The sequence below is a fragment of the Perna viridis genome, chromosome 1 (assembly GCF_037379345.1).
Source record: "Perna viridis isolate PV_CMFRI_1.1 ecotype Kerala chromosome 1, ASM3737934v1, whole genome shotgun sequence".
NCBI classification, from domain to species: Eukaryota; Metazoa; Mollusca; class Bivalvia; order Mytilida; family Mytilidae; genus Perna; species Perna viridis.
In genome coordinates this window covers 37,530,846-37,551,455 of record NC_142445.1, presented here as the reverse complement: position 1 = coordinate 37,551,455, position 20,610 = coordinate 37,530,846, and the positions used below count along the sequence as shown (strand labels likewise).

At 35.6% G+C, this 20,610-nt stretch overlaps 1 protein-coding gene across 3 annotated transcripts in view; it reads left to right on the top strand.

The window, feature by feature from the left end:
* The window catches only part of LOC148628615 (uncharacterized), a 45,012-nt gene that overhangs the window by 8,533 nt on the left and 15,869 nt on the right, over positions 1-20,610 (top strand). Inside the window, exons 2-10 of one of the 3 annotated variants that reach the window (XM_088591082.1) lie at positions 2,904-3,036; positions 4,531-4,799; positions 5,826-5,966; positions 7,657-11,598; positions 12,255-12,812; positions 13,872-13,925; positions 14,360-14,443; positions 14,843-17,167; positions 20,110-20,596. In XM_088591082.1, the coding sequence (XP_088447208.1) occupies positions 2,904-3,036; positions 4,531-4,799; positions 5,826-5,966; positions 7,657-11,598; positions 12,255-12,812; positions 13,872-13,925; positions 14,360-14,443; positions 14,843-17,167; positions 20,110-20,596 (7,993 nt within the window). The remainder of the gene's footprint in view (positions 1-2,903; positions 3,037-4,530; positions 4,800-5,825; positions 5,967-7,656; positions 11,599-12,254; positions 12,813-13,871; positions 13,926-14,359; positions 14,444-14,842; positions 17,168-20,109; positions 20,597-20,610) is intronic. The other 2 variants (XM_088591091.1, XM_088591101.1) reach the window with 2 other exon arrangements.

Here is a 20,610-nt window from a genome sequence, read left to right as displayed (position 1 = left end):
GGTTTGTGTTGGAGAAATACTGGTCTTGTATTTCCTCTTTCTTTGATGAAATGCGTGAAATCTGGGATTGGGAGCATCCCAATTTCTTCGAAATTTCTGTCTGTGACAGTTTCTGGTCAAGAAGTTTGTTAACTTCATACTTGTCAACAAGTGTGACATCGTTACACTTTCGCTTAGACATTGTACTGAATGAATGATGACTTACTTTTCGGTTGATATTTATGCCTAGTAACCCAAGCTCACTAAAAACTGTTCAACTCATTAAAGAAAATTAAATTTACATTGATAATCATTTGTAGTTGGAAGAATTTAAAAAGGGACAAAAAATATCCCAAGCTGAACCCCAAGCCGCATTATAAGGTGATGTTTGGCATGTCGTCAGAAGTTGTTCACCTATGTGCTTGTTTATTTTAATGTAATTAGAAATCATTTAAATTATCTTTTATGTCCATTATGTTTTTAATCCATTATTAACACCTCCTGATTGATGAGAATCTAGTTTTTACAAGAATAAATATGATTGACATATTTATGACCCGAAGGCTTAAAATAGAATTTGGGAAAACCTGTCTTTACCTGGATGAGCGTCAATACACAAATTGATAATGTAAATATGAAAACACTTCTTTCATTCATACTTTATTTAACAAAATAATTATGACTGTCCATGACATGTTGACCAATTAACAGCTGTATTAGCAAAAAGAAACATATTTTATTATTTACCTGATTAACTCGTACTAATTTGTAAATAAAACACTGCCATTTCCGGTTCAAACAATCTGGTAACAAGGTAACATTTTACTTCCATACCTATCACCGGCAGAATTCTCTATGCAATAAACCGAAATGCACCTGCAAGGCCTATGCAAATAAGCGATTTTTTCCCTAATAGAATAATAGGAAATGGTTTTGTGCAGGAGAAAATTATGCTAATAACAGAAATATGCAATAAAGCGATATGCGATTAAGTGGAGTCGTCTGTACTAGTCTTTTTGCAGTAACATTAAACTATCACACAAAATCTTCTACCGATACACTATAATGAGCTTATGAATATTCGACAGTGAGTTGATGACAACCACTCCTGCTCTATAAAGATGGTAGAACTTCTGCCAATGCAGAATACGAATGTCGTAGATTTTATAGATTATTGTACTTGGCAACAGATATATTAACTTGGATTTCTTGCTTAATTCTTTTATTGTAAAAGTTTATCTTCATTGTACTCTGTGCATGACGGTCATTATAATAATGGCAAGATTTATTCTACACTAAATCCCAATGAAAGGAGAAGTCCCAAAAGTTGAAAGTTACAATAATACCTGTAGAACTTTCAAATTATGAAAGGCTGTCCTGGGGCGAGTGAACAATTATCTAAGACAACGTCTACTGCCAAAATTTTAAGCCTCTTTTATTAATATGACTATGTAAAGACCCCTCTGCTACAGTCTAGACTCTCGGTTTTTTAGAAGCACTTCAGAAAGCTAAATCCTGATCATTCATTGCCTGCTTAACGTAAAACTTGTAAGCAAGTGTTTCTAGGGTAATCTTTTGAAGAAATAGATAGCAAAATATGTTCCACTTTTTGTTTCATTACTCAATTTTCAAATATAATCTGAAAATTTACAACAAAGTTTCAATATCTATAAATAATTGTATACATCGATATATCTACACAATATTGTAAGTGCGGTATTATCTGACTTAATATGTACTTATTAATTTACAATTAATTTTTAAAATCTGCACGCATAATTCTTTATACAATATATATTTAAAAAATTGTGGTAATTTTAGTTTGATGCTCTAAATTTAGAAGACATGTGCATAATTGTAAAATTCTACCAGTGCAGATAAATAAAACTAAGTACACATTTTTGTAACTACATGAAGAAAGTGACACACTGCACATCAAGTATAATGATTAATCTCGTTTCTGTATTTGCTTTTATTCAAATTGAAATTCAAAGTTGAAATTTGAATAGGAGTAAAAAAAGAAAAAAAAAATAGTATTTAAAACATAAAACAGATTAAAATTTTTTTTTTTTTTTTTACATTTTATTACACTTTTCAAAACTTGTGAAATTGCGGCATATTTTATAGCAGTAAAACAATTAATGGTATGAATGTTTGAATGTGATGTTAATTACTGTGTAAATTTCAAATTTGGAAATAATTATCAAATAATTAGAACACCTGCAGGGTAAAATTTTACAGGTAAGGATTACCTGTAAACAATTAAGAAACATCGTGATGATGCTCAACGGGTAGAAATTAACTTAATCAAGTTTGAAGGAAAAAAGTACAATTAATCTATATGAAAAAACGGACAGTTTTTTAATTATTACATTGATATTATGTTAAAGGGATTTTTTTTTTGTTAAACGATAAATCATTTCTCAACGCTATCACATTACCGTCTATCAAGCAGCGCTCAGCCGCGACTCAACCGCAAAACGATGAATGCCACAGAGGTCCAATTCTCAACTCAATTCCGCCTCAACCACGTTTAGGTGAGGTATTATAATCCGTGTTGCGCCCACATCATGTACTTTTAATGAAGCTAACTAGTGAAATTTTATATTTGCAAGTTGCTTGCTGATTTGGTGAGAAGAAAAAGGATTGCACATTGTTGATAATGATTGTAGTATTATATTATAGGGATTGACACTAACAGTAGTTCAATAGTTTTGTGCCTCCCTAATTTTGGAGAGGACTACTTGAAAAATTTTTGTGGAAGTCCTTTGGGCTACATGTATATAAATTATGCCATATATTACATTGTATGTTTATAACCTGCTTCATGTATAATTGTGCATTGTCTTGAAACATTTGTAGGATAGACTAGTGCACATCAATGTACATTTGTAAATGCTTATATGAGTACATCTTTATTTTAGATTTCCCCTTTCCATTATTTGAGGCAGACTTTACAAGTCACCCAAACAATGGTAAAATCTTGCAAAAACTCAGAGGGCCAAGCTTGCCAAGGATACCAAAGCCAGCTATGTCAAATCACGTCTCAAACTCAAGGTACACATAAGCTTACATCTTTGATACACAAAGCAATTTTATTTTTTGGCAAATCTATTCAAAGGTTGAAAAAGACAATTTCGGACAGAAACATTCCCTTAGGAATTTTTAAAACAATAAGATCCATTTATGATGAATCAACTTCATTTGTGTTGTAAAGGAGAGTGGAAACCGGGCCTGTGATGTGGATTTGCTTAAACGGTAACTTTTTACTACATTTAAATACTTGAGAATAGTTTTTAATATTGATACGTTCACCAAAGACTAAACATGTTATGCTATACAAATGTCTGTCCATTCATCATAATTTAGGATGTCTCTAATTTCATTCAATTGTTAGTTTTCATGGTGTTATGGTTTTTATACTTTTTGGAGACATTTCAGTTAGGCTAGGAAAAAAATACCTGTTTCTGCTAACATGCCCTTAAAAAACTAGGGTCAGTAGGTAGGCAAGTCTTATTTTTTTCCAAAGTTATTGATTGGTTTGTGTTGGAGACACATTCAGACTTGGAATAGTGCTTGTCATAAAATGGCACAAAAAATTAAGGTTGGCAAAGTTGTTATTAATAACTGTTTGAAGATCTGTACAGTAGGCTCTCTGGCCCCCATGACCAGCAGCCACCTGTCTTGTGCAACCACATTTCAATTGCGTTAACGCCTTATAGTGCAAATTTACCCCTTACAAACAGTCACCCCCTCTGATGTGACCTGTGGCCACAACTTTGAAATGTAAATGAAGATCTAGCTTCTCACATCCAGCCATGCATATAAACCATAGGTGTCAGGAGAGATCAAGTTGATAATTTTATTCCCAGCATATTTTCTATAAAGAGTAACTTGAATGCCAGTTCAATTGGGTGTCAATTGTAGAGGGATGATTTTTCTTCTGGTTTTTTTAACCGATTTCTGCTATTTCAAATTGGGATTTTACTGTTACGATTCTTTTTTTATTGTATATTTACTACCGATTTTGCCAATTTCCGCTTTGTTGACCTAGTAAAATCATCCCTGAAACATGTCATAGGTAGTTTGATGAATCAGTCATAATTAAATCAGGTTGCAATTAGCCATTCAGGTCACACTTTAGTTAGTGCCATGTGCAAATTTGTTACTACATACAGTAAGTGTGCATAAATTTGCATATTAAAGGACTAATAACTCTGGAATTCTTGATCAGATATCTTCCCAGTAAAAAACTTAATGAAATGTGTCTAATAGATTTAGATATTTTAAGGGTGTGTATTCTGATTAGCATAAAACCATCACAGATGATTTTATAGAATATTGTCATTTTCATTTGTTAAATTGATAGCTGCACAGATCAATTATCTTTGTCAATCGATAGACGGTTTTGATTGGATCAAAAATTTCATTTATCATCTCATAGACTAAATTTTGTACTCTGAACCTTAAAATGACATTATTTTCCAATTTTACAGTTATACACTGTTTTTGTTTTCTTTACATTCATTTTTTTTTTATATAAATTCCAAGTTTTGCAGAAAATCTTGATAACTACCAGCCAACTGTAGTTTCCCTGTATTCCTCTGAGGAAGTCATGATCACCCATGTAATTGACCCTCAGCATTTCCATTGTCAACTCAAGAAATATGCCACTCAGTTAGATGACCTCATGCAGCAACTTGATGAACATTGCAAGAATCTGGGACCTCATGATGATTATGTTGAAAATGTTCATCTTAGTCAGCCATGTCTTGCTAAATTTAGTACAGATAATTCTTGGTATAGAGCTAAGATCACAGGTTTGTTATCAGTTTTACTAATTATTTTTTTCAAGAGTTAACCATTTTGCTTAAATGAGATGTGACACAAAAATTATCTTTTCTATAAATATGTTAATAAAACCCTAGTATGTTTATTTACAAGTGTGACAAACATTTTCTCACCAGGTAAGTGCATAAAAGGATAGAAGGTTAGAAGGATATATTTGTGTTTTCAGGACAATCTTTTTAACACTTGTAGTGTGAAAGTACTATTGTTCATGGGGTACCAATTTTCGTGGTTTTTGTGGGTAGGTCAAACCACGAAATTTGGTTCCAGTACTGTCGCAGTAAATGAAAACTAGAAGTAACACCTCATTACCGTATATGGAAGTGCTTATGTTTGGTTCTTAATCTTCATATTGATACATTATAACTGGATATACATGGCTAAAATTTTCTTCTACCATTAAATAGGGGAAGGTTCTGTATCAAATGTAGATGTGCATGTGGGAATGAAATTCCAGAGAGAGATATTTGAATGTACAGGTTGTATATTTAACTTCTTTTGAAGTGGTTGGTATTCTCTTCGTGAGCAAGTACACAGTAATTTATATGATTGTTTTAATTGCTTTTTCTAATCTCCATCTTGTCCACAGAACTTTTGAAACGACTGAATGAATTTAAACCAAACTTAGCACAAAGATAGACCACCATATATAGATGTGCACAAAGGTTTTGAAACCAAAAATATTGTAGATAGTTCATAATTGGTGTGAAAATAGGTCACCACATGGGCTTCCGATTGGCCGTATTAAAATTTAAACAATGGCCACTGGTCCAAAAAATTTTTTATAAAGTCAAAAAAATTCATGAAGGGGTACTAAGTGACTTAAAGTGCTGTCTGACCTACTGATTTTTTGCCTGACATGTCTGTAGGTCAGACAGTGTTTTTGTAATGACTGTTACAATAGGGACGCTGGGGAAACATCCTGTTATGCTGTGAGTAATGATTATATCCAGTTCTAGTTGACTCTTTCTTTTATGAACATTTCTTTTACATTGCAGGAATCCTTGCTGGAAAGAACCTGGTAGAGGTATTGTATGTGGACTATGGGAACACAGAATGTCAGGAAAGAGATGGACTGAAGATTATTCCTTCCAAATACTTGATCCTACCATCACAGGCCATCTTCTGTGGAATGTCAGGTTGTTCAATCTACCAAAATCATAGATCTTAGAATTCATATTTAATACCAGAATCACTGATATGGTTTATTCTTACACTAATGAGTGGGTGGTATGTTGAAATCACCTGAATTCTGAATTCATCAATCTGAATTTCCTCTCAGTTATCATGACTCCTAATGGATGGATTGATTTCAAATATTACATGTGGCTTTATATACAAGTAATTCGGGCATATGTTGTAAACAACTATGGTTGCTGTCTTGTATGAACTTTCTGTATCAAGGGACTTTCCTATTTTCGCTACTCTGAACAACACAACTTTGTGTTGTTTTTTAAAATGTGTAATACATGGACAATCACATGATTGCTTTTATTTTATATACAATGAAAGTACTATTGTTTTTGGGGTACCAATTTTCATGGTTTTTGAGGGTAGGCCAAACCATGAAATTAGGTTTCCAACAAAGGAGATTTCCTTTGATGTGTATATTGAAAACCTCAAAACCACAAATTTAAGAATCCATGAACTTGTGTTACTTCCCTAATCCATTAAAATTGGTATCTACTAATTAAAGTTAAACTTTCACAGTATTATTTTACCCTCCTCAAACAAAGTTTGAGATGGGGTATATAAGAACCTCCCTGTCTGTTTGTGTCTGTTCATCTGTCCATCTGTCCATATTTTCTTGTAAGCACTACTCCTCCTAAAACACTCAAGGGATTTTGATGAAATTTTATTTGGAGGTTGGGTATCATATGTAGATGTGTATGAAGGAATATAATTACTGTCAGAGGGCTCCAAAGGGGAAAGTCCAAATTTAGAGTTTTACATGCTAAAACCTCATAACTCCTCCAATACCGTTCAAGGGATTTTGATGTAATATTATATCATATGTGGATATACTTAAGGGAATAAAATTACTGTTGGAAGACTTCAAAGGGAGATAATCCAAATTATGGGTTTTGCATGTTAAAACCTTAAATGCAATTCCTCATGAAGGGCTCAAGAGATTCTGATGAAATGTCATAGGTAGGTTGGGTATCATATGTAGATGTGCATGAAGGAATATAATTACTGTTGAATGATGCCAAAAGGAAATAATCCAATAAGTGTTTTTCATTTGAAGCTGGGGTATTCTCTTTATGAGCTTGCTCACAGTATTTCTAGTTATTTTAGCCAAAAAACTTGTGTACAGTATTAGGGTTTTGGACTCAGGCTCTTATACATTTCATGATTCCATTTTATGTTCGTTTCTTTTTGTTTTTTTTTTGTTTTTTTTTTAAAGCCTGGTCAAAACTTAATTTGGAAAACTTGTACATTATATAAAATTATGTATGTCAGTTTTGATTTTAAGGAATTATACCCTACTAAACAAGTAGAGGGTATTTTGGAATTGAATTTTCCTTCGGTCCATCCAAAATTTCTAATTTGGTGTGTGATTTAATATAGATGAAGCAAATATTATAAGCTATTTTGGAAGCTGTCCAATATCAACTTGTTACTTGTAGAGTTGTATTACAATATGATTTATATAATATTATGACAAGGAAAATCACACCTGTTTGGAAAAAGTATCTGGGGATTCATTAATTTCACTGCAACGTATTATACATTAACTAGCATAAAAAATACAAAGTACATTTTTTGTGTGTACATTTTTGTTGCTTCTCTCAACAGAAAGTCATTTTGTCCCTTGTGTTATTCCAGGTGTAGCTCCAAGTCAAGGATTTTGGCCACCAGAACATATAACACAGTTTGAAGACCTTACTCTTGACCAGAATTTCAATACCATCTTTAAGAAATGGAATAAGGAGGAAGATCGATACTTTGTAGAAATGACTACATTGGCTGGGGAAAGTTTCAATTTAAAATTTGGCAGCATGTCAAATTCACTGTGTCTAGAACAGCCGGATGATAATCAGACTTCACGATCTGTGGAAATGGGTAAAGGAATTGACATGACTGTTAAGGTTGAGGGTCATGGTTTTATAAGGCATCAATCTAATGGTTCTGATGGCTTTGGTGCTGCTAGCAGGAGTTTTGGTGGTAGAGATGATGATTCTAGTAGAGGTGGCAGAAGAGGTGGTCGTGATGGTGGATTTGGTGGTGACAGAGGTGGACTTAGTTCTGGATTTGGTAGCGGAAACAAGGGATTGGGCAGGTCGGATGATGGTGACAGTCGTGGCTTTGGTGGAGGAAGAGGAGGAGGTCGAGGTGGAAGAAGTAGTGGATTTGGCGGATCAAATACTGCTGATGAAGATTGGGGTGATGGCTCTTCTGCTTCTAGTAGTGGAGGATTTGGAGGTAACAGATCTTTTGGTGGTGATAGAGGTGGAAGACAAAGTGGTTTTGGAAGAGGTGGTCGTAGTAATTTTGGTGGGGATAGAGGTGGGAGAGGCAGCTTTGGGGGTGATAAAGGGGAACGATCAGGATTTGGAAGAGACAATGATGACAGTGGCAGTGATGGAGGATTTGGTAGGAGAGGTGGTAGTGGTGGAAGAGGTAATTTTGGTGGTAACAGAGGTGGTCGTGGTAGTGGAAGAGGCAGTTTTGGTGGTGACAGAGGTAGTCGAGGTGATGGATTTGGTCGAAGTAGTGGTTTTGGAAGAGATCAAGATGAAAATGCCAGTGACCAAGGCAGTGAAGGTGGATTTGGTCGTCGTGGTGGACGGGGTGGTGGTTTTGGTTCTGATAGAGGTGGTCGTGGAGGTAGTTTTAGTTCAGACAGGGGCAGCCGTAGTGGATTTGGTTCAGATAGAGGTCGTCGTGGTGGAGGGTTTGGTTCTGACAGGGGAGGTCGAGGTGGGGGTTTTGGTTCTGACAGAGGAGGTAGAGGAGGTGGTTTTGGTTCAGACAGAGGGGGTCGTGGTGGAGGATCAGGTTCAGACAGAGGAGGTCGTGGTGGAGGATTTGGTTCAGACAGAGGAGGTCGTGGTGGTGGATTTGGTTCAGACAGAGGAGGTCGTGGTGGTGGATTTGGTTCAGACAGAGGAGGTCGTGGTGGTGGATTTGGTTCGGACAGAGGGGGTCGTGGTGGTGGATTTGCTTCAGACAGAGGAGGTCGTGGTGGTGGATTTGGTTCAGACAGAGGGGGTCATGGTGGTGGTTTTGGGGGAGGTTCATCCAGTGTACCAAACACCTCAGTGGATGTAGATTGGGGAGATGCAACAACCCAAGCTGCGCCACAACCAACTAGAGGATTTAGTTCCAGTAAAGGTGGTGGGAATAGTTGGGATACCAATGAAACAAGCTCAACATCAACCATGATTCAGGGTGGAGGTGTTAGCCAAGATAAATGGGCACATAAAAACCTCAACAGATTTGCTGCTCAAAAACTTGTCCTTGGCAAATCTTTTCAAGTTAGTGTTGTCTACTCCAACAGTCCTGGAGAGTTTTGGTGTCAGAGTCAAGACCAGGTTGAAGCCCTTGAAGCAATGTCTGAGAAAATGAATGAAGAATACAATAAAATACCAAGCTCAGAATTGAATATTGATGAACCAAGAACAAAATCACCTTGTGTAGCCAAGTTTTCTGAGGATGACTTGTGGTATAGAGCAGAAATTTTGGAAGTCAAGGGAAAGGATGTTGATGTTTACTTTGTTGACTATGGTAATACTGAGTCTGTAGCATTATCGTATGTCAAAGCTTTAAAGTCTGAGTACTTCAGTTTACCTGTGCAAGGAATCAAATGCTGCCTGAATAACATAAAACCTGTTGGAAGTACTTGGTCAGAAAAATCCAATGATGACTTATCTGAATTAACAACAGAGAAGAAAATTGAAATAAAGTTAATTGACCAGGATAGAGGTACCTACACAGCAGATTTAACAGATGTTGGTAGTGGTGTGAATATTGCCGACAAATTGATTGAAATTGGACATGCTACCAGGTCATCTTCAGCCAAACAACTATTCAAAAACCCCTATCCTAGTACTGTTCTTCTTAAGGATTCTAGCCACCAAGTATTTTTATCATGGATAGATAACCCACATCAATTCTGGATTCAGCTGTCAGATAAGATTGATGATTTAGAAAACCTCACTCAAAAGGTGCAGGACGAGTACACAACTGGTTCTGGAGCTAGCAACACAGTACAGTCAGCACAAGTTGGCATGTCAGTAATAGCACAGTTTACCGATGACAGCAGCTGGTACAGAGCATTCATTGAAAGCACCAATGACGAAAAATACTGTGTACGCTTTGTGGACTATGGAAATTGTGACATGGTTGAAATAGATAAGCTCCGTCAACCGACCTCTGAGCTGTTGAAAGAAAACTGTTTTGCCTATAGATGTAAGCTGACAGGGGTAAAACCTTTGCAGAGTGGAAGTTGGAATGTTGATTCCAAGGATATTATGGAAAGTCTTTTGTCTGATGACCCTGCTTCATGCAAGGTAAAAGTATCCAACAAAGATGAGTATGTGGTACAAATTACCGCTGGAACAACTGATTTTGCTGATGAACTTGTCAATGCTGCAGTAGCTAGAAGGGAAGAAACAATGGAGTTCTCTTCAGTATCAACAGCAAGATTATCTAAGCCATCAGTCTCTCTTCCTTTGAAATCAATGCAACTAGGAAAAGAGGTTTCATGTTATGTCAGTTCATTTGTGTGTCCATCCAAAATGTTTATTCAGTTAGCCAGTGAGGAGGATAAACTAAATGAATTGAGAAAAAACCTCCAGGAATCATACAATGACAATGTTGGGGATAGTGCCACAGATCCCAAAAGGGGAGAAATTTACTGCACTAAATACAATGAAGATAATGATTGGTACCGTGCCGAAGTAGAAGATGTAAGGGACAAGGTCACTGTTTGCTTTGTGGACTATGGGAACTCAGAAAATGTTAGCTGTGAAGACCTGAAAATATTGAAATCAGAGTTTGCTAGTCTCCCTGCTTTTGCTCAGAAATGCTGCCTCTCTAAAGTGCAGCCTACAGGAGACAAGTGGTCAGATGAAGCAATAACATTGTTTGAAGAATCAGTAACTGATCAAGTTTTGACTGTAAAGTTCATAACAGATTCAGAAGTGGCCATAACAAATGAAGCAGGAGACATTGCTCAGCAGCTTGTTGGGAAAGGGTATGCAGAGGCTACAGCTGAACCACGATTGACTCCTTTGACTGTTGAAGCCACTGTTTTACCAAAAGGTGAGGTACCAGTTTACATATCTTCTGTTGATGGTAGAAGCTTCTACTTACAACTAGCGAGTCAAGAGGAAAAACTACAAACTCTTGCAAACCAATTACAAACAATCTGTCCATCTTCACAAAATGTCAGTTGCTCAGCACTGATGAAAGGGAGTTACTGTTGTGCCAAATTTTCTGAGGATGAGCAGTGGTATAGGGCAGTTGTGAAAGAAATTACTGGAGATGATGTATCCCTTACATTTGTTGACTATGGAAATGGTGAAACTGTTCCAGCTTCAACTCTTAAGTGCTTGAGCAAGGACATTTTGTTTCCAGCCATGGCATTCCATTGTTGTTTAGTTGGTTGTGATAATGTGAGCTCTACTAAGATTGAGGAGAAAATATCAGGTCTAACTGAGTCAACTGAACTGATTGCGGATTTCAGGTGTGTGATAAACGACATGTGTCAAGTTATCCTGAAGGAGAATGCTGTTAGTATTAGTGGAAGTCTAGGTGGAGAGGGTAAGCATGAAATTTTTTAAGGTGATGGCATTAAGAATTGATGTTCATCTATTAAATAATAAGAAAACAAGTTAGAATTATATTGCATTTTAACTGAGATTAATTAGTTTGTAAGTACATTTAGTTAGAGTTTAAGCTCAATAGAATCTGAATATTTGTTTGGGTGTCCATTTTGTAAACGAGGAGTCAAAGGTTTTACTGTTGTGCACCTCTGCTAAAAAGCTTCTTAACAAAAACTTGAGAAACCTTTGTATGAATGAGTTGGAATTGTTGGGTTGTATTATGTGTGCAATTTTTGTCTTTGTCCTGCTTCCTGTTGACAAAACAACTGGGATGTATATTTTGGGATGACACATAAACAGTAAGAAATAATGTCTGATCGACAGACATATCAGACAAAAAATCAGGCGATCCGACAAATTTTGGAAGTTTTTAACTGCTTATAGAGGAGAAAAAGGTCAAATTAGGGTTTCTGTCAAATAAGTTTGAATTTTTTTTTTTTGACTGCATAAGGTTTGCTTACATTTGGTTGTTAAAAAAAAAATATTAATCTACCTCCACTGGGACAAAAAAAGTTCTACTGGATTTAGGTTTCCTGCATACAGATTTTTAAAAAATGTAATAATTTATAATTGCTTTTTTTTTTTTTTTTTCAGAACCTTCCATAGAGGAACCTGCAGTTTTAAACTTGGAAAACCAATTATTGCCAAAAGAAGAAGTTTCTGTTTACATATCTTCAGTAGAAGGGAAACATTTCTATTTGCAGCTGGCTAGTCAAGAGAATGAACTGTTAACACTTGCAAATCAATTACAAACATCATGTCCTTCCTTACAAACTGTTAACTTTTCTACTCTAAAAGTTGGAGATTCCTGTTGTGCCAAATGCTCAGAAGATCAGCAGTGGTATCGAGCCACTGTCCATGAAATTTCTGGGGGAAATGCCTCTGTGACATTTGTTGACTATGGGAATGGTGAAACAGTTCCGGCATCTAGTCTGAAATACTTAAGCAAAGACATTGTTATTCCTGCTATGGGATTCCATTGCTGTTTATATGGTTGTGATCATGTAGAGTCTTCTGAGATTGAAACCAAATTATCAGAATTGACAGAATCAAGTGAGATTACAGCTGTTTTCTGTGGAATGGTAAATCAGATGTGTGAAGTTGTCCTCTGTGAGAATGGTGCCAGTGTAAATCAAAGTTTAGGAGGGAAAGGTAAGCTATTTAGTAATCCTCCATGTGTAATGTTTTAATATACATGTTAGTACAAGAACAAGTGGTACTTCTTTTGATAGTAGATATATTGTTGGTTTTGATATAAAATTTCATGTTAATGTTTTTATTTAGGAAGGAAAGACTACTTCTAGAAGGTGAAAGTAAAGTGTTCGTGGGAACAGACATGGTCAATAATTTTGTTTTTAATTTATGTCTTCCCGAGTGGAGCGGAACCTTGATTTAAAAAATGAAAACGTTCAAGTTTTTGTTTTTGTTTGAGTATATACTGTAAACTAACTAATATTCGTGTTAGTAAACTTTCGCAAATTTTAGTCAATGGACTGATTCACAGATACTAATTTTCACGATATTGACATCACTGAAAATTACTATTCGTGGATCTACGACTATCTTGTCAAATAAAATACAAATAAAAATGAGTTGTCAAATAAAATACAAATAAAAATGAATTACCTTTCTTTGTCTTATCATGTCTTCCTATGGATATCCCTCCTATATGACAGGGAACTGCCATTTATTGTATAGTTAACGTTATTGACTTTGTCTTGTCGACTGCCTATCGATATTTGTGGGTGAATGATCTTTCTGAAAACATTTGTTTTAGTCTTCCTACATAAAGGCATTTTCACTATGAACAATTGATAAGGTAAAGTATTGTTATGTTGGTTTGGCTGCAATTTAAAAAAATTGTTTTGAAATTCTCATTGGAAATTACCAGTGAAAACAAACATTCATGCCAGAACTTGTCTCCCCCACCTTTATTAGGACAAGGTTCATTAATGCAAAGGGAAAAAAAGAACAGATTTAGTTTTTAAGGTTGTAAGCAGACACACTACATTGATTCTTCACTTTATTTTGATGAAACTTGGCACATTCAGTCTTATTTGAAAGTCAAAACCCTCTTTTGTCAAGGTCAGGCTAAAAGGGAGAGAGATAGGTTACCCCTGTTAGATAATTATCAAGATATGCATATGAAAAGAGTGAAAAAAAATATAATCAACTAGAAATCTTAACCTCTATTGACCATATTTTCTTTAGATCCAGTCAGTAAAGATGTTGAAATGGAACAAGATGATGTTAAAAAGGCAGAAGGTAGTTTATTAATAAGAGAATTCCTTAACCTGTGACCACTTCTTTTTCTTCATGAATTTTGTTGCTTTTTTTGTATACACATCTAGTTTGTGCTAATAGAAAATGCCATATAACAATTATATGCTTTTGATGTTATGTGTGTACATGGTGTATTGAACTGGTGTTTATTCATTTCCTTACCATATTTGATATTTGATAGCATGCTTTATCGTATGCATGATTGCATGATTACTTCATATCTTTACATCATCAAAGCTAATTTTTATCTTTGTAAACCTTTCAGTTGTAGTTTAACTGCTTATAGTTATAGTAGCACATACCATATGCATACATGTATAAGTTGATAGCCAACGTGTGTTGGGCAACTGCGATCTTTGTATAAGTCTGTCTAGAGTACTGCATGCAGGTTTAATATTTAGGTTTTGTTTATGTAGGGGGAAAGATAGTTGAATACAAAACTCTTGATGAAACTGGTTTGTGTGACTCTATGACAGATGCTGATTTTAGAGGTGTTGAGGGTAAATACATCATCATATAAATTCCATTTGTGGAAAGTCTACTTTGTAATTTCATTTTATTGTAAAAATTGTGGGGATTGGTTATTTGGCAAAACATGTATAGACCTAGTATCATCTATTTAACTTTCATATAATTTCATTTCCTTCCTTAAAACTTAATTTTGTCACAACAAAAAATATGCACAAGTCATTAAGATCTCAAATATTATTCAGACTGACTAAATATATCGAAAAATTTCAACAATCTGCATTTAAAAATCTTGGTCAAAACTCCTCATTGATAACTCTAGACAAAAAGATTGGGTTTCTTCCTGTTGCATTAGGGTTCTTATAAATTACTGGGTACAGCTGAATTGTGAAATTAATTTATGCTATCACTTCACCATTCATACATTGTAGGCCGTGATCTTATGGTCATGGATGAAACGTGTATTACTCTAGATCAGACAGGATTTTCAGATGTTGTAGATACCATGGATTCTTCTTTAGATGAGAAATGTAGTGAACAGATTCAGCAAATTGAAGAACTAAACTTTAAATCAGAGGAGTCCACTAATCTGGATGATTCAGTGATGATGGATCAATCACCGGACTTGATCACACATGATCAGACTGGTGATTTTTCGCAATCTGATGGCCTTATCACGCTCGATCAGACTGGTGAAGTTATACACACTGAGGACTTCATCGCACTTGATCAGACTGGTGAAGTTCTACAATCTGAGGACCTGATCGCAATTTATCAGACTGATGAAGTTACACAATCTGTGGATCTGACCACACTTGATCAGAATGGTGAAGCTACATATTTTGAGGACAAAGCTGGGGATATAAATCTGTCACAAGATGAAGTAATTGTACATAATGATACTGGAATATCAGAAAGTGGTCCACATCTAGAATTAGTAGGTCAATCTGAGAAAAATGATCAGGATGGATCAGACCACCAAGAAACCAGTGAAGTTAATCAGTCATTAGACAGTATCGTGCATACATTATGTGATTTGGTTCTTCATCAAGTAGGCGTCTTGGAGCTTCAGAATGATAGTGTTAATTATGATACTTCCCATGTAAAATCAGAAAACCTTATTGTACATCATGAAATAGCAGATGAAGAGAAATCTCAATTTATTGATTCAACTGATCTTACCAATCAGTCAGTTGAGGTGGATTCTCAAATTGTTGAGCTGGTTGAGCATTCTCAGGTCTTGACACTGGACAGTATTGGAGATAAGTCAGATGTCCTTACTACACCTGTAGGTCGATTACACACTTTCATAATTCTCGACCAAATTGGAATCGATGAATCATCAGATCAAAGTGCTGTTCAAGAAAAAAGTGACTTAGGTCTGTGCCATTATCCAGCATCCGATGAGATGTCTGCAGAACAAATCATAGATGACAAATTTAGTGCAACAGGAGAGGCTGAAGAAAATCTTATCATCACACAAAATCTCACTGCAATAGGTCAAAACTGTGACAACTCAACTGAGGAGTTGAATGTACTTAATGGAAGTGGTGACAAGAAGACAGGAGAACTTGTACTTGATCAAACTGATGACAAAAAAACAGGAGAACTTGTTGTACTTGATCAAATTGGGGAATGTTTTCTCACAGAGAATAATATTACTCTTCATCAAGCAGGCACTGTTAAGGGTGTAGAAGAACTCATTGATGTAGAATTGAGTGGCACAAATACAGGAAGTGAAGATCTAGATACATTTAAAGTTTACAAAGAGCCTGGAGATCAAAATGTATCAGGTGAACCTGAAAAAATGAACCTTATTTCAACAGAACAGCTTGTCATTCTTGACCAAACTGGTGAAATTTGTGATGATAATGGCATCATGGGTCTGACAGATAACACAGATGAATATATAACATGTGATCAGGTTGATGATAATGAGCACTCAGAAGACCGTTTTGCTATTGATCAAACTGGTGATCATAAGCATGCAGACAAAAATTGTGATATCAAGAACACAGAAGAATTTATCACACTTGACCATACTGGTGATACTTATCAGACAGAAGACCAGAATGGCAATATGAAGAATGTGGAGGACATTGATCTTATTAATCAGTCTTTTGAATCGGCAGAGGAACTAGTCACATTAGATCTAACTGGTGAAATAATGCTCAATAACCAACTTGATAATATATGTGACATTGAGACAGCTAAAGAAGTGAGCTTATTGGATCAGAGTAATAGTGAACATCAACCAGAACTATCCAAAGTTGATTTGACTAGCAATATTTTGGCTCCAGAGGAGTATGGTCTGCAAAATAAATCTGATGATACAATTGGACTCGAACAAATGGAAAGAGGTGATGCAGCTGATGCAGATCTAGCTGTTGAAGAAGTTCCAACTCTAGATAAAAGAAGTGGTATAAACAATTCAGATGGAATATCTAGCATTGATAAAAAATTGAAGGACATTTACTTCAATTGTCTTTCTGATGAGGTCACACTATCTAACCTGCACTTGACTACTATCGAGGATCCCCTTCTATCTTCTGATGATGTTGATCAACCTGAGTTGGAGGACATGATCACTCTTGATCAGACTGGAACTTCAGATATCACCTGTGATCAAACAGTAGAAGATGCCAGTCTTGCATTAGATCTTGCTACAGAGATGCTTGAAAATACACTATACGAGACATGCCTTACTTTGGACAGGACAGGATTCTCTGAGACAGAAACTGGTGAAGAATCTGAGGGTATACAAATAAGCATTATCAGGGCCTATTCAGAAATTCATTGTTACATTATGCTTTCTCATCACTTTCACATCGCTTTAACTGTTTATCCTTTCAGGGCTATTATACGACATCTTCTGAAATGTTCTTGTGTTTTCTTTTAATTTATCTGATTATTCTGTATTTTGTACGAATAAGATAATATGTGCTGCTCAGGTAGTTGTTCTTGCTTGGCTAAGTATATATATCAGATTTTTCTGTGCCAAAAAAAAGTCAAAATGAGAAATGAAGTTAAATAAGGCAGGGATGATTTTTTTTCCACTTTTCAGGGAATTCCCCTAATTGAAATCCGGATTATATCGTTACGATTCTTTCTGTTTTTTTCACTGTTACTGATTTCCAATTAGTCGCCATCAATTTTACTTCATAACTGTTTTGACTTGCACATTACTTTCAAGATTCGCCCCTTACAGGTCCGGATGTTAAAAGAATAGGCCTGCAGCAGCGCTAAGCTTGTTGTAAAAGGCGACTAAATAGTGCTCAGAAACCTAGCCGGGGGCTAGGCGCTCTGCCCACAGAGCAACTGGGATGTGTGCCCCAGGTGGTGGAATGGGGTACCCTGGGCATGTTAGATGCTGGGGTTGTCAGGCTATAATATGGAAAACCTGACCACAAACCATAGTGGTGCACCATGTTGGGAAAGATGTCATGTTCCTCGCACATTAAAGAACCCTGCTGTAGTATTCGATAGGAGTAGGAACCTTTGCGCTCCGCCACAGGAGGCTAAATTGCCCGACCTTACCCATTCCCCCTTTTTCGAGTGGCAATCAAAATTTGTCGACCTTATTATCCTTGTGTCCCATCCTTTTTTTTTCCATTGCATCATCATTTCATATTCATTTTATCATCCATTTCATGTTCATCATCTGACTATAGCTGAAATATTGCTGCTCGGACGTTAAACCCCAACAAGCAAGCAAGCAAGCAACTTCCAAGATTTATGAAAATGGCTATATATAGGTGCTTATATCATTGTATTTGCAAGAACTTTAGTGACCAGTAAACAAATTTTATCATTGTTTTTGTTTAGAAAGGCAGAGACTGTAATTGTACTACAGTTTGATATACAGCAGCTAGTTTAGTGTAACTTCCTACGGGACAGTGATACTGACTGAAGTCCTCAGTGTAATGATAACTTCCTACGGGACAGTGATACTGACTGAAATCCTCAGTGTAATGATAACTTCCTACGGGACAGTGATACTGACCGAAATCCTCATACTGCCCAAACAAAAAATGAGGGCATTATTTGCATTGTGGGTAATCCTACTTTCCTGAGGGTTGTCAACATTTTAGGATGATAATCAAGGGATAAAAAACTATTAGTTTATTTCATTGACAAAACCAATCATTTTGACAAGTATAAGTTCTGACAGAATGATACAGTTCACATATTTATAGAAAGCACAGATTTTAATGATTGTTACAAGTGTTCTTTTTTTGAAAAAAAAAAAAAAATCAGCAGGAAAAATGAATTATTTCTTCAAATTTATAACATACTTATAGCTCTTTTAGCATGAGAGTGAATATAAATATTTCAGTCACTAAGATGTCATGAGCAGGCAATATCACAAACATGACTGATAGAAAGAAGGAAAAAACTTCATTATAATGCACAACATGTGTCCTGCCTTAGAGTAACTGAAAATACTGGATTTAATCTGAAATAACACCTTATGATACAAGTATTTTCTAACACCAATATTTTATATCTTAATCTTGTTCATGATAGAAATTAATGAATGGTTTATTATACCTCATGGTGAGTATTATAAGTATCATAAGTGAAAGTTGAATATTGCAAATTATCAGTTCAGGTTGTAAAATTTCAACATCATAACCAAGAGCCATGGCGAGTTGGATATAATGTTGAAATTAAATAAAGCGAGCTGATATTTTGGAATGATAAAATTTCATTTGTTAAACTTTTTCCTCTTATGATATCTTGAGAATATTTTGACATTTGACCTTTGATAACTGCTATGCCAGAAATTTTTAGCAATTACTGGAGAACAAGAAAAGAAACATCACAGCATTGCTTTCCTCAAATCAGGATTTATTAACAATGTGACATAATACAGTGAAACTTCTCAAAATCGGCCACCACTGGGACAAGTAAAAATAGCCGGTTTATTGGGATGGCCGGTTTTGTGAAAAATAGCAATGCATTCTAAGAGCTGTTTCCATTAATGTATTCTATAACCCTGCATCTTGTCAATTTGTTAGTCGAGACATGTTTAATGCCAATTCAAACTTTTTGGCCTTTTATTACATTTCAAAGCTTGCATCATTTGTAAAGATTAGATTTTACAAACGGTACTGCTGACAAAATAATGTTCACGGTTTTGAAAGAATGTGTATTAAAGATCAAAGAGCTATTTGATGGTAATCAATTATTTGTATTGTTTTAGTAAATTACCTATCCAAGTCTAATAATTTCCCCCATGTTGTTTAGTCTTGGGCACAGGTCACATTAATTGACAGTTAAAAGATGGTAAAGATCGTACTATTAAATGACCCGATTGCCTGATGTGTGTACACACCAATTAACAGCCAAACAGTGACAAAATGTAATGTCTGGATTAAATTTGTTGTTTAAACGATTGTCCCTTTCAATTATCATCTGTCCACTGATGAAATAAAAATTGGCCAGTGAATGAATTATTAATTACGTAATATTACGTAATCATTTACAGTTTTGTTGACACATTTGTTACAGGTGAAAAATAACAGAGTCCAAGTTGTGATCACAAAATTGTCTACCTGTCATAAATGATATATAAAGGGACCAATTCTTAGAGAATAATATTTATCATCATTGGCTAACTACTCCATTGACACATCTTGGTTACTCGGGCGTCAAGTTTGATCCTTATATTCCAAACTTTAATTTTATTTTTCAGATGCCAAGGAATCTGTAGTGGGTAGCATTAAAGACTTAAAGAGCATAACTTTAAAAGAAGGTCAACGATTACCAGTGAAAGTTAGCCATTATGACAGTCCCAGTAAATTCTTTGTTCACGTTGAAGACAACACAGCTAAAATTGACTCACTTCTAGATGACATGTTTAACTTCTATTCCGTCCTACCTAAAGGCCAGTATGACATTGCCAAGATAGAGCCACAGATGATCTGTGCTTGTAAATTCTCAGAGGATGAATCATGGTATAGGGCCAATGTGATGTCTGTTGATGGAGAGAACTGTAACGTTTTCTTCCTTGATCATGGTAATAGTGAGGAATCGAAGATCACGTCCTTGAAACAACTTGTGACGAAATTTGCTGAGTTGCCCATACAAGGAGTCCCTTGCATCTTGTCAGGCATTGGGTCTTCTGGTGGTGATTGGAGTGAAAGTGATCTAGCTCTGTTTGCTGAACTAACAGAAGACAAGTAAGTAACATAAA